The sequence below is a fragment of the Saccopteryx leptura genome, chromosome 1 (genome assembly GCF_036850995.1).
Source record: "Saccopteryx leptura isolate mSacLep1 chromosome 1, mSacLep1_pri_phased_curated, whole genome shotgun sequence".
NCBI lineage: Eukaryota > Metazoa > Chordata > Mammalia > Chiroptera > Emballonuridae > Saccopteryx > Saccopteryx leptura.
In genome coordinates this window covers 259,919,709-259,931,985 of record NC_089503.1, presented here as the reverse complement: position 1 = coordinate 259,931,985, position 12,277 = coordinate 259,919,709, and the positions used below count along the sequence as shown (strand labels likewise).

General features: G+C 53.2%; 1 protein-coding gene across 1 annotated transcript in view; it reads left to right on the top strand.

The window, feature by feature from the left end:
- The window catches only part of IQCN (IQ motif containing N), a 30,333-nt gene extending 18,611 nt beyond the window's left edge, over positions 1 to 11,722 (top strand). The window contains 5 exon segments of the mRNA XM_066371646.1: positions 3,049 to 3,143; positions 3,145 to 4,990; positions 5,354 to 5,875; positions 5,878 to 6,137; positions 10,805 to 11,722. Of these exon segments, the coding sequence (XP_066227743.1) occupies positions 3,049 to 3,143; positions 3,145 to 4,990; positions 5,354 to 5,875; positions 5,878 to 6,137; positions 10,805 to 11,722 (3,641 nt within the window).
- The last annotated feature ends 555 nt before the right edge of the window (positions 11,723 to 12,277 follow it).

Below are 12,277 nucleotides of genomic sequence, written 5' to 3'. Positions count from 1 at the left end.
CTGCCTGGGGATTGAACTTGCAACCTTGGTGCATTGGGATGATGTCCCAACCAACTGTGCTATCCAGCCAGGGCCAAATATTAAATGTTAGCCATTCTTGTGGATCTGGATACCATTTCTGATGGCTGGGTAGCATACCGTTGTATCAGTGTTCTGTTGATTATTATTATTTTTTTTACAGTGACAGAGAGATAGTCAGAGAGAGGGATAGATAGGGACAGACAGACAGGAACGGAGAGAAATGAGAGGCATCAATCATTAGTTTTTCATTGCGACACCTTAGTTGTTCATTGATTGCTTTCTCATATGTGCCTTGACTGCGGGCCTTCAGCAGACCAAGTAACCCCTTGCTCAAGCCAGGGACCTTGGGTCCAAGCTGGTGAGCTTTGCTCAAACCAGATGAGCCTGCACTCAAGCTGGTGACCTTGGGGTCTCGAACCCGGGTCCTCCGCATCCCAGTCTGACGCTCCATCCACTGCGCCACCGCCCGGTCAGGCTCTGTTGATGAATTTAAGCAGCCTCTTTATTTTATTTTATTGATTGATTTTTAGAGAGAAAAGAGAGAGAGTGACAGAGAGGGAGAAGGCAGGGGGGAGAATCAGGAAGCACCAACTCATAATAGTTGCTTTCTGTATGTGCCTTGACCAGGTAAGTCCAGGGTTTCAAACCGGCCTCCTCAGAGTTCCAGGTCGACACTTTATCCACTACACCACCACAGATCAGACCTAAACAACCTCTTGTTGATAAGCATTTGGGTTGTTTTCAGTTTTTACTCTTTTAAACAGTACAATGATGACATTCTAGAACACTCATCTTTTAAAAACAAAAACAAAAACAAATTCCTCTTGATTTCTTTTTCCTGAAGTGAGAAGTGGAGAGGTAGAGAGACAGACTCCAGCATGTGCCTGACTGGGATACACCCTGCAAGCCCACTAGGGGGTGATGCTCTGCCCATCTGGAGTGTTGCTCCATTGCAACTGGAGCCATTCTAGCGCCTGAGACAGAGGCCACAGAGCCATCCTCAGCACCTGTGCCAACTTTTGCTCAAATGGAGCCTTGGCTACGGGAGGGGAAGAGGGAGAAAAAGATTGGGTGGAGGGGTGGAGAAACAGATGGGCGTGTCTCCTGTGTTTTCTGGCTGGGAATCGAACCCAGGACTTCCACATGCCGGGCCAATGCTTTATCACTGAGCCAACTGGCCAGGGCCTCCTTTTGATTTATTTAAAAAAGATTTTATTTATTGATTTTACAGAGAGAGGAGAGGGGGTAGTGAGAAATATCAATTCATAGTTTCTTCACTTTAGTTGTTCATTGCTTGCTCTATGTGTCTTGACCAGGCAAGCCCAGGATTTCAAACTGGTGACCTAAGCATTCCAGGTAGACGGCCTCTCCACTATGCCAGCACAGGCTGAGCTAGAACACTCTTCTTAAGGCACTTGTAACTGACCCCCTAGCAATCACTTTTTTGGTTCTTTCTTTCTTTCTTTCTTTCTTTCTTTCTTTCTTTCTTTCTTTCTTTCTTTCTTTCTTTCTCTCTCTCTCTCTCTCTCTCTCTCTCTCTCTTTCTCTCTCTCTTTATTTTTAAGAAGGCAGACTGCCACATGCAGTGCCTCATTTGGATGTGTCTAGAGTCTTAAAAGTTTGACTACCCTACATTCTCCTACAAATGGACCTTGAGAGCTTGTTTGGAGGTTCTAGCAGGGGAGCACAGCTATTCATAGACCCTTGACTGAGGAATGGTCCTCTCCTCTATCGGGGAAGGTCCTCTTCAACTGCGTGTGCAGATTTGGGAGGCATGCACATGAAGCAGCGAGTGAGGAAGGGGTCACCTGTGTAGCCAGCCAGATCAGCTGAATCAACCCTGGGAAATCAATGGGGTGACAGATATTGAAGTCAGATCACCCTCACATCCCAGTTGTTTTGGTTTTATGTACAAAATAACACTGAAATAAGCTTTCTTGTACATTCATCTATGTGAACTTAAAAAAAGATTTTTTTTCCTTGAGATTTCTGTTGTTTTGCTTTTAATATTTCTTTTCACGTTGGTCTTGAAGACAAAACCAGCCCAGGGTAGTGTGGTTGTATGTTGTATGGGCTGAATGGCTGAAGGCTGCTTATTCTTCCAAGCTGGCTTCTGAGATTTCACCTTCTCTTCCTGCTCCTTCTACAATTCTATGACACTCCAACGTATGAAGATGGCTGGGCAAGGGTCTGGCTGGTCCAGTCAGAAGGGGGCACTTTAGCCAAACTTAGATTTCAGGTTATGCATCAGGGCTGCTTGACAGTGTCCCAACTCTCTCTGTACCAAGTCATTTGAAAACCGCAGCATCTCCTAATTCTTCCTTCTGCCCATCCTTCTATCTGCCATTTATCTATACATCATCTGTCAGTCACCCACCCATTCACTGATCCATTCATCAGTCTACCAATGGTCTCTTCACCTATCCATCTATCCATCTGTCTGTCCCTCCATGCACCCATCTATCCATCCATGTGTCCATTTCTTTACTTATTAATCTGTTCATAAATTCATAAGTTTATTTACTTATCCATTCTTTTACCCAATCCTTTATCCATCCCTCCAACTGATCTATCATTCATTCATTGACTGATAGACCTATTCAGTATCTAGTCATGCATCCATCTATCTTTCCAACTTGCAATCTACTCACGAACTCATTAGTCAAGTTAGCTACTCACCCAACACTCACCAATTTACAGGGTGGAACCAGACCTTATGACTGAGATGGGGACACAGAAATGACTCAGACCCATTTCTTGTCCTATAGGAATTCATAGTCAAGTGGGAGAGACAAATAACAATAACACATACACAAAAGAAATTCCCAAGAGTGTGATCAGGGCTGTACTCTCAGTATGTTCCACATACAGGTGGCCAGGAAGCCAGGATAGAGGGAGACTTCAATGGACAGGAGGAAGATTTCAAGGTGCTAGGAACAAAATTTATATCCTGGGCAAGCATTCCAACAAGGATCCCTCTTGTCTGCAGGACTCCACTTTATGACTCACCTTCTGCTGCCTCCACAGGCAGAGCTGACCCACCTGGGAACCAAGACAATGCAGCAAGCAACACAGTTACAGTTGTCATCCAATGGGCAGAACTCTTACCAGCCCCAGCCCATCCCCAGTCTCCAAGACAAAGCAGAGACACTGTGTCCACAGCCCCAGTGCGAGGCACCTGCATCCAGGGAGAACCCCCTGCAACAGCCAGACAAGAACAAGATTCCACGCCTTCGGGCTGTGGTCGAGAGCCAGGCCTTTAAGAACATCCTGGTGGATGAAGTGGACATGAAGCTGTCTCGTGCAGCCACCCTCATCCAAGCCAACTGGAGGGGCCACCGGCTCCGACAGAAGCTGACCTCCCAGATGTTGGCAGCTAAAGCCATCCAGGAGACCTGGCGACGCTTCAACACCAGGCACCTCCTCCGGTCTGGCAAGGCAGGGGAGAAGAAAGTGAACGTGGATGAAGGGGATATTCCTTACCACCCTCCAAAGCAGGTGTGGTTCCAGCATTCAGAAGAGGCAAGGTGTCTTCCAGCCCCACCTGTCATGATGAGTAAGGAGACTCAGGTCCCTTCTACTGACAACTTGGCTGTCTGTGCCCCCCAGCCAGCCCTGATGCAGCCCCTAGGCATTCCACAGTCCGGCATGCAGGCTCCTTGTGCCACTGGAGGTCCCAGCATCACTTTTCCACACCAGACTGTCTCTATCAGACTTCCATGTCCAGTGAGTCTAGATGCAGAGTGCCACCCATGCCTGCTAACAAGAACCATCAAAAGTGCCCGTCCTATCCATGAAGAAGGGGATACGATGAAGAGCAAGCGAGGAACTGCCAGAGCCAATAAGTCAGGAGCCCCAGGGCCACTGCCATGTGGCAGATATGCCCAGGCACTTCACAGACTTCTCCAGACCCAGACCCAGGCCCATGTGGAATCAGAGATCCTCAAAGCGCAACCCCAGACAGGCCAAGCATCTGTGATGACCAAGACCCCACTCCAGCCGTGCCTGGCGCCCACCATGACGATGACTAAGACCCCACCCCAGAGATACCTGGCAGCCGCAGTGACCAAGACCACACTCCAGTCATGCTTGGTGTCCGTAATGAACAAAACCACACCCCAACCATGCCCAGCACCCGCGGTAACAATAGCTGAGACCCCAACCCAGGTGGACCCAGGAGCCCTGGGGGCCAAGGCCCCATTCCAGGCATGCCCAGCAACAGTCTTAAACAAGATCCCAACCCAGCCATGCCCAGTACCCACAATAGTGATAACGAAGACTCCACCCCAGCCATGCCTGGCAGCACCTCTGACCAAAACCCAAGCTCAGAAACAACCAACAGCTACGATGACCAACACTACACCCCAGACACAACCAGCTGCCATGACCTCAATTATCAAGCCCCAAACCCAGCCCTGCCCAGTGCCCATGATGGCCAAGACCCCGCCCCAGATGCACCCAGCAGCCATGATGGCTAAGACTCCACTGCAGACATGTCCAGTGGTTATGATGGCCAAGACCCCATCTCAGACACTCCCAGGGTCCTCAACGACCAAGACTCCTCGCCAGACACGCCTGGTGGCCATGATCAACAAGACCCCAACACAGTTACGCTCGGTGGCCACTGTCCTCAGGACCTTGTGCCTGCCTCCTCCTGAAGCTGGAAATCTGAAGGTTTCACCTCCAGCAGTCATGGCAGCTGGGATTTCCAATACTTCGTCACACACATATCTAAACAGACCAAAGGCCAAGGCTGTGGTGACTGCGACGCAGACGGCAGGCATGGTCAAAGTCTTGTCCCATTCGCACTTGACTGAGGAAAAGGTGAAATACTGCCCCCCACCATATCTGAAGACTGGAACTTCCAAAGCTCCAGCTAGGCCTTTTTCAGAAGCTGAGAAAATCAAGACCTCCCAGAAGCAGGTGAAAATGGCAACTGTGTCTAACACCAACGTGGCTGAGGATGGGAGTAAGGTCTTATCACAGGCATGCCCGAAGAGAGATGTCAGGAAGACTCAGTCCCAGGTGTGTGTGCCTATAGAAATGGCTGTGGTTCTGCCCTAGGCACAGATGGCTACCTGTTCAACCACACCCTCACCTCAGGGTCATCTGCTCCCTGAGCTGACAGCAGCCCTGCCCCAGGCAAATCTGGGCATGTGTCAATCCAAGCACCCAGCTCAGACACATCCACCTGCCAAGTTAACTAAGGCCCTGTCCCTGGCCCATTTGGGCACATGTCAGATCAAGGCCCAGTCCCAGACACTCCTGGCTGGATTCAAGGCCTCCACTCAGCCTTGCCAACATGCCAACTCTTTTGACACTTTGCCCCAAGCCAAGCCAGAGAACCAACCAACCCAGACCCCAAACCACAGCTATGCTTGGGGCAAAGCCCCCCAGAGCCCACATCAGAGAACCTCTAAGACCCAGAGCATGCTGGTGCCTCTGCTGGCATCTGCTGGACACCCCATATGCAATGTTGAATTCCGGGGTGACAGTAAGGCCAGCCAAGCCCAGCCATCAACTATCAGTCCAGCCATGCCCTGTCAAGAGGAGATGGTGGCCTCCCAGCTTGCCTCACTGTGTGCTGAGCTGGCCGCTGTGCTGAGCTCCCAGGAGGACCTCTGTGCTCTGCTGCAGAAAGCGCTCTCTCAGGGAAAAGTGAGGGCGGCCCTGAATCAGGCCCTGTCCAAGGAGGTCCTGGGCACCACAATGACCAAGGCCCTACCTCAAGGCATGCTGGGCACAGTGCTGGTGAGGGTGCTGTCCTGGGGCAAGCTGGGTGCTGTACTGTCCCGTGCCCTTTCCCAGGGTGAGCTACAGGCAGAACTTACTAAAGCCATGCAGGGCAAACTGGGGGCTTGCTCAACAAGGCCCTGACAGAGGAGGAGCAGGCTGCCCTAAGCCAGGCCCTGTGTCAGGGGGAGCTGGGTGCTGTCTTGAGCCAGTCCTTGTCTCAAGTAGCCCTCAAGACTGGACTTGTCCTCCCTAAGGCCACCTCAAAAACACTGGAAAGTGGGATGATGGTGACGCCAGCTCCAGTGGAGGTGGACTACAGAGGGAGACCGTCAGCTGAGTGGGGACCCACCCTGGGCCTTGTGAGACCACAGCCCAGCAAGGTCAAGGTTCTCCAGGGTGGGACCTGGGCGGGCTTTGTCACAGGCTGGCCAGCTGGGCTGTTGGAGGAGATAGGAGATGAGGCCATGTTCAGGAGGTTACCCTGCTTCTCTGTGCTCTTGGCGGGTACCTCCTTGGTCACTAGGGTGATCATCATCACTCTTCAGTTTCCCCTGATTAATCTTTTGGATCCTACTTTGTTATGGGAGATGAGGCCCCCCATGGACTCCTCCTTGCACCCAGGGGCTGGTGAATTGGCTTCAGATCTCAATCCCAGGGCAAGTGATATAGACCCCACTTTGCCTACATCATTCCTTCTGCAGCTCCCCCGCCATCTGTGGAAGCTGCTCATTGCCAATGGCATGGCTCGAGGCACCAGCCAGTCATTGGTGGCCAGTGGCACAGCCCCAACCTCTCACAAGCCACATGTGGCCAGCAGGGTGGCCCCACATCATTCAGCATCATTGGGGGTGAGCAGGGTGACCCCAGGCAAGCTTGACAGCACTGTGGGTGAGGGAAGGCCGTCTACTCCCACCAGTGTGCCACCACCTATGGGAGGTCTGCTTGTTGGTGTAAGCCCTCTGGGGTCTCCTGGGGGACCCCTGGGGTGTATCAGCCACCAGCAGCCAAAAGTCTGCAACAGGCATCTGAGGTCCCTGATAGAACCATGCAGAGGACTAGGTCCCCAAATCACAAACAGGCTTCTGTAAGCACTAGTGAGATGATCAACAAGATGACCTCAGGTCTACCAAGGGCCACCATGGTGAGCAAAGTACCCCTAACCCCACCACCAACTCCCAAAGCCTATAACAGAACCCCAGGCCCCTTGCTTGGCTCCATGGCTCCTGGTCATCACTGTGCATTCGAGAGTCAGGGAGATCCTGATCTGTTGGAAGCCTCCCCAAGGAAGTCGGTTAATGCCCACCCTTCCCCATATAGCCACCCCTGGGCAAGAGAAGAATCAAACACAGTGGATCATTTCCGGCACACGCTGCCCACAGGAGCTGGTGCCTGACCATATACTCAGTGAACTGGTGATCCGTTTGCCACAGAGTTCAAACAGTGACCTAACCATAAGCTTCTCCCAGGGCCCCGCAGACTGTGGCCTAAGTGTGAGTAATCCCCAGGGCTGCTCATGTGCTGTAGCTCACTTAGCCTTCCCACCCTGTCTGTGGCCAGCCTGACCGATGCCGACCTGGTGGAGGAGTAGTCCTGGGAGGCCAGCTTGGATGGTGACTTCCTCTCTGGGGAGGCCATGGGGGGGGTCCTCAAGGCCTGTGGACCTAGAAGAGATGGAAAGAGTAGGCCATGGGCACATGACCCCAAACCTCCACCCCCACCCTCCCCAGCCTCAGAACCAATCCCCATTCTGTACCATAGCTCAGTGTTCAATCATGTGACCTTGAGCATCCGCTGGGGCTTAGGTGGTCAGAATGACAGGGATATATCCTCAAGCCAAAGCTCTATGGGTTCAAAAGATAGCTTGTGCCAGGACAGGACTGAAGAGAAGTTTAACATGAGGTGATGTGGTCCCTCCCTTATATCAGCAGACATCTTTGACCAGTAAGATGATCCCAAGCCCATCCCAGCCATTAGTAACCAATAAGGTGGCCTCAAAGCCAGGCCAGCTTTCTATGACCAGTGAGGTTCTCCCCAGCCTATCTGAGCCTTCCATAGCTGGTAAGGTGACATTCAGCCTAGGCCAGCCATCTATGACTGGTGGAGCAGCCCCCAGCTAGCACAGCCATCTATGACCGGTGGGATGACCCCTAGCCAAGCTTATGCAAGTATGGGCACTAGTGTGGCCCCCAGCTTAGGCCAGCCACCGGTGGTGAGTGGTATGGGTTGTGCACTTAGTCAGCCAATTTGGGCCCCTGGGGTGAGTTCAGATCTACTATCATCAAGGGTGAATACAGTGGTCCCTTGACTAACTCATCCATCCTTTCTCACTGAAGTCACCTCAAATACAACATGTCCATCTGGGGCTAGTGGCATGTGCCAGGGGCTAAGCCAGGCATCTTTGGTTGCTGGGGTGGATCCATGTCAAGATCATCTGATGGGTCATGAGATGACCTCAAGCCCTCCGGCCCCTGAGCTCAGTGATAAGTCCTGTGGGTTTCATCAGCCACTTGGTGTCGGTGGGAGGCACCAAAGCATGATAGAACATTCTGTTGTTTCTGTTTTAGCCCCAAACTTCTACCAGGCATCTGTGACCAGTGGAGAGGACTTTTGTCTAGGCCAGGAAGCCAGGAAATCTCAGGGCAGTCTACTCAGGGGCATGGGAAAAAGCATGTCTCAGGGCACCATGGCTTCTGGCATGCTCCCATGGTCTTGGTGGCTGCTGGCAAGTTGCTAACTATGTCTCAAGGACCTGTGTCTCCTGGAATGACAAGAAGTATGTGCCAGAGAAGTGTGGCAACTGCTGTGGGCCCCAGGAAGTCTCAGATGGGCAGTGGCATGGTTCCCATGGCATCCTGGGCCTCTGTGGCAGGTACCCCTTTGGTTCATGAACAAGTCTCAGAGGTGGGTTCTAGCACCTCTCAGGCTTTAGTGCCCATTAGACAGGGTCTGAGTCCGACCAGATTTTCCTGGCTAATGTGGACCTCCGCATATCTCTGGACAATGTTGATCTCCCAATATCTAAAGACCACCAGTGTCCTCCTGTGTCCACAGTCATCACATCCAGTGAGAATGTTTTCAGCCAGGAGCCTGTGAAGCACATGGCCAGTCTTCTGGTGCCAGGTTCTGTAACAAATAGGATGACCACAGCCATAGCTTCAGGTACTGTGGTCAGTGGCATGGTCCCCAGCCTTCCACGAGGTTATATGGTCAGTTGTGTGCCTCAGACCCTTCCCCCAGGCTGTGTGATCAGTGACATGGGCCCGGGACTTCCTTCAGATCCCATGGCCAATGCTGTGGCCCATAGCCTACCTCTAGGTTCTGTGGTTAGTGGTGTGGCTCAGAGTTTTCCTCCAAGTTTTGTGGCCAGTGACATCACCAGAACCCAACCTCCAGGTTCTGTGGTGAGTGGGATGCCCCCAGGCTGATTACAGCACCTGGTGCTGGTGGGAAAGGCCATGTCTTTTTGTAAGACCGACCATTAGTCTAACCTCTCCGAGGCCACTCCTGGGTTCAGTGGCGAGTGATGTGGGCCCAAGTGTCTATTCTGGCTCTGTGGCCTCTAGTGTGGTCCCAGCATTTATGACTGGGGGACAGAGTCAGAACTGGTTCTAGGGTCCATGGTTAGTGTAGCTAGTCCACCCTCCACAGTTGGAAACGTGCCCCCCCACCTTCCTCAGGACTTATGCTCATTGGACTTAGCCCCTGTCCTTCCCATGGAGCCATGGCTGAGGAGGGGTCTACAGTCCCTTTTTAGGCATCTCATGTGACTCGCCTGGCTCAAGCTTACTCCCAGACCTTAGAAGCTAGTGACAGAACCAGAGGAGTTTATAAAATGCCCATGGTTCTGCAGAGAGCCTCACAGTTGAATCATGCTCTTGGGACAAAGGCTTTTGAGACCAGAGATGGTCAGGTCATGATGAAATTGGAGGACCTGGACAAGGCTCTATCCCGGGGACCAGATCCGGTAGAGAGTCCATGGTCCTTGAGGCAACCCCATGGATGTCCAAGAGTTCCCTGGCACCAGATGTCAACAATGGCCATGAATTCCTGGTTGAAGACAAGACTGTTCCCAAAGGCCAAAGGCTGCCATTGGTGGAGGTGTTTCCCAGCCAAGCCAAGTCTATGATGAGTGGCATGGCCCCTGTCCCTCCTCAGTCTGAGTTTTGCCAATCACACCAAGGACAGCAGTGTCACCCCAACTCTGAATCAGGGGTCAACAACCAGTTGTGGGGTCCTCAATTCTCACTCTGTGACTTCTTGTGGGGTCCCCCTTGGCTCATCAGGCTTCAGTGGCTCATGTTGTCCGTGGGAGCCTCTTGGACACTAACATAGTCCCCTGGAGCGCCTCAACTGCTCCTTGACTCCCAAGCCCTGTGGCTGCTCACATGCCCCGGAGCCTTTCCCATGGGATGGTGCCTTCTACAGTAACATCAGGGTTGGCTAAGCTGGCCCGTGGCAGTTCCATGGCATCCAGTTTATACAAGGGGTCTGTATCTGGGATTGGGACCCCGACCCCAAGCACTTCCTGGAGGCCAGGGACCACCAGTGTGGGCTTACATGTGCTGCCATATCCATCTAAGGCCAGCAGAGCAGCATCCGGTAAGCTCCAGGTGGAAGCTGTCCCCAGTGCATTTTGGAATCCAGTGTCAGAGAACCTGGCTCAGAGCAGCCACGATGGCCTCTTTAGCTCTAGAAAGTCCTACACGTCCCTGCATGGTAGCTTTGTCTCCGAATGCTAGACTGTTCTGAGCCCTCCCAGCAGATGGGGGAGCATGCCTCCAGGTCAGCACAGGAGGGTCTCAAAGGCTCCACGGGTGCCTTGCTGGCTGTAAAACCAATTATCCATACCAGCAATCTGGCGCATGAGGTGGCCATTCCTGGGTTGCACCACAGGGTTTGGGGGGTATCTCTAGGCTATGAATCCTCACCAAGCGGTTCCCGGTGGCTCCTTTTTAACCAGGAGTTACTACGGAAACCTCAGGATTTCTGTAGCACTGTCACTCCTGTGGACAGTCACAGGGCACCCCTGACTTCCACTGTACTCCAGGGCCCTGTGGACGCCGGTGTGGCTGGTGGCCAAGCGTGGAACTATGTCATCCCCAGTGTTGCGGTCAGGCCCATGAACGGTGCTGAGGCCCCCTGCGGTGCGTGGGAACAAGCCAGGTGCACTGTGCCATGGGACGTCACGGGCAGCGAGGCAGCGGTGGATCCCAGTCAGTTGGGGGAGCTGGTGGCATCAGTGCAGGCTGTGGAGAAGATAATAGTGCAAGCCGCAGTCACTATACAGACGTGTGCACGTGGCTACCTGGTGCGCCGTACCATCAAGGTGTGGCACCAGTGGGCTATCATCATCCAGGCTGCCTGGCGTGGCTTCTGTGTGCGGCGGAACCTGGCCAAGCTCTGCAGAGCTGCTACAGTCATCCAGGCCACATGGCGAGGTTACTACTTCCGACGGAGCCAAGCCCAAAAAATGTTGCTCCCTGGCACATTGTGTGAGGTGGGTGGCAGGACCAGGCCGACCTCCAAGCACCGCTGCTTCCAATCCTGCCCGCCAGAATTCTGCGCCCTCTGCCAGTCCCTGAGTCCCAGGCTGGGGAGCCCGCTCAGTGCAGTAATGCTCATGGGTTTCAGCCCTCGCACGTGCCACATGTGCGGCCATACCCTGCCCACGCGGGTAGTGCAGGGCATGGGTCAAGGCACCATGGGCCAGGCAGGCAAACTTCGGGGCTATGACACCCAGCTGACCCCTCAGAACATCCATTGCCAGAATAAGGCAGCCACAGTCATCCAGTCTGCCTGGAGGGGCTTCGGTGTACGTCGCTGGCAGAGACAGCAAAGGACAGCAGCCAAGATGCTTCAAGCCACCTGGCGTGGCCACTATACCCGGGCCTCCCTCACCACAGATGCGCTCTTGGGGCCAGCAGCATGGGACAACCCACGGAACACGCAGTGGCCAGGAGTCTAAGACCTTGGCTGCCCAGTGGGGGGAATACCTGGGAAGGTGCCATGTGGTTTTCTTGATCTAATGAATAAAGCCCTCTACAGCCTGGGTCTTGGTCTACCTGTGCTCATAAGGGTGTCTTGGGCATGGGTGTGGGGGGATGGGGGTAATCTGAACCACCTGGACTGGGGAGAGAACCCTAAAGATTCCAACCACACAGTTGGCACTGAAGGTCTGTGTCTGAGATGGGGACTCAAGTTATTTCCAGAGGTCAGCGCCTCCAGTGTAGCTGCTGAATCTGTCCATGACTGTTGCAGTGGTGTCTCTAACACATTCCAGAAGGCAATATCTGGGGGCCTGGCCCAGAAAGGTCACTGCAAACCCCTTGGCCCTAGAAGACCCTATAGGTGAATGCATGGTGTCTTGGTCAGGAAATACTAGGGGCTTCTAGCCATGTACTGATTTGGTCGGGATGCTAGGTTGCAGTTTGGGTGAGAGAGAGCTGGACACAGGTGTTCTCAACCCCTAGGGTCAGGGACAAGGCAGGGAGGGGAAGAGGGGGCTGAAAGCACCCAGAGG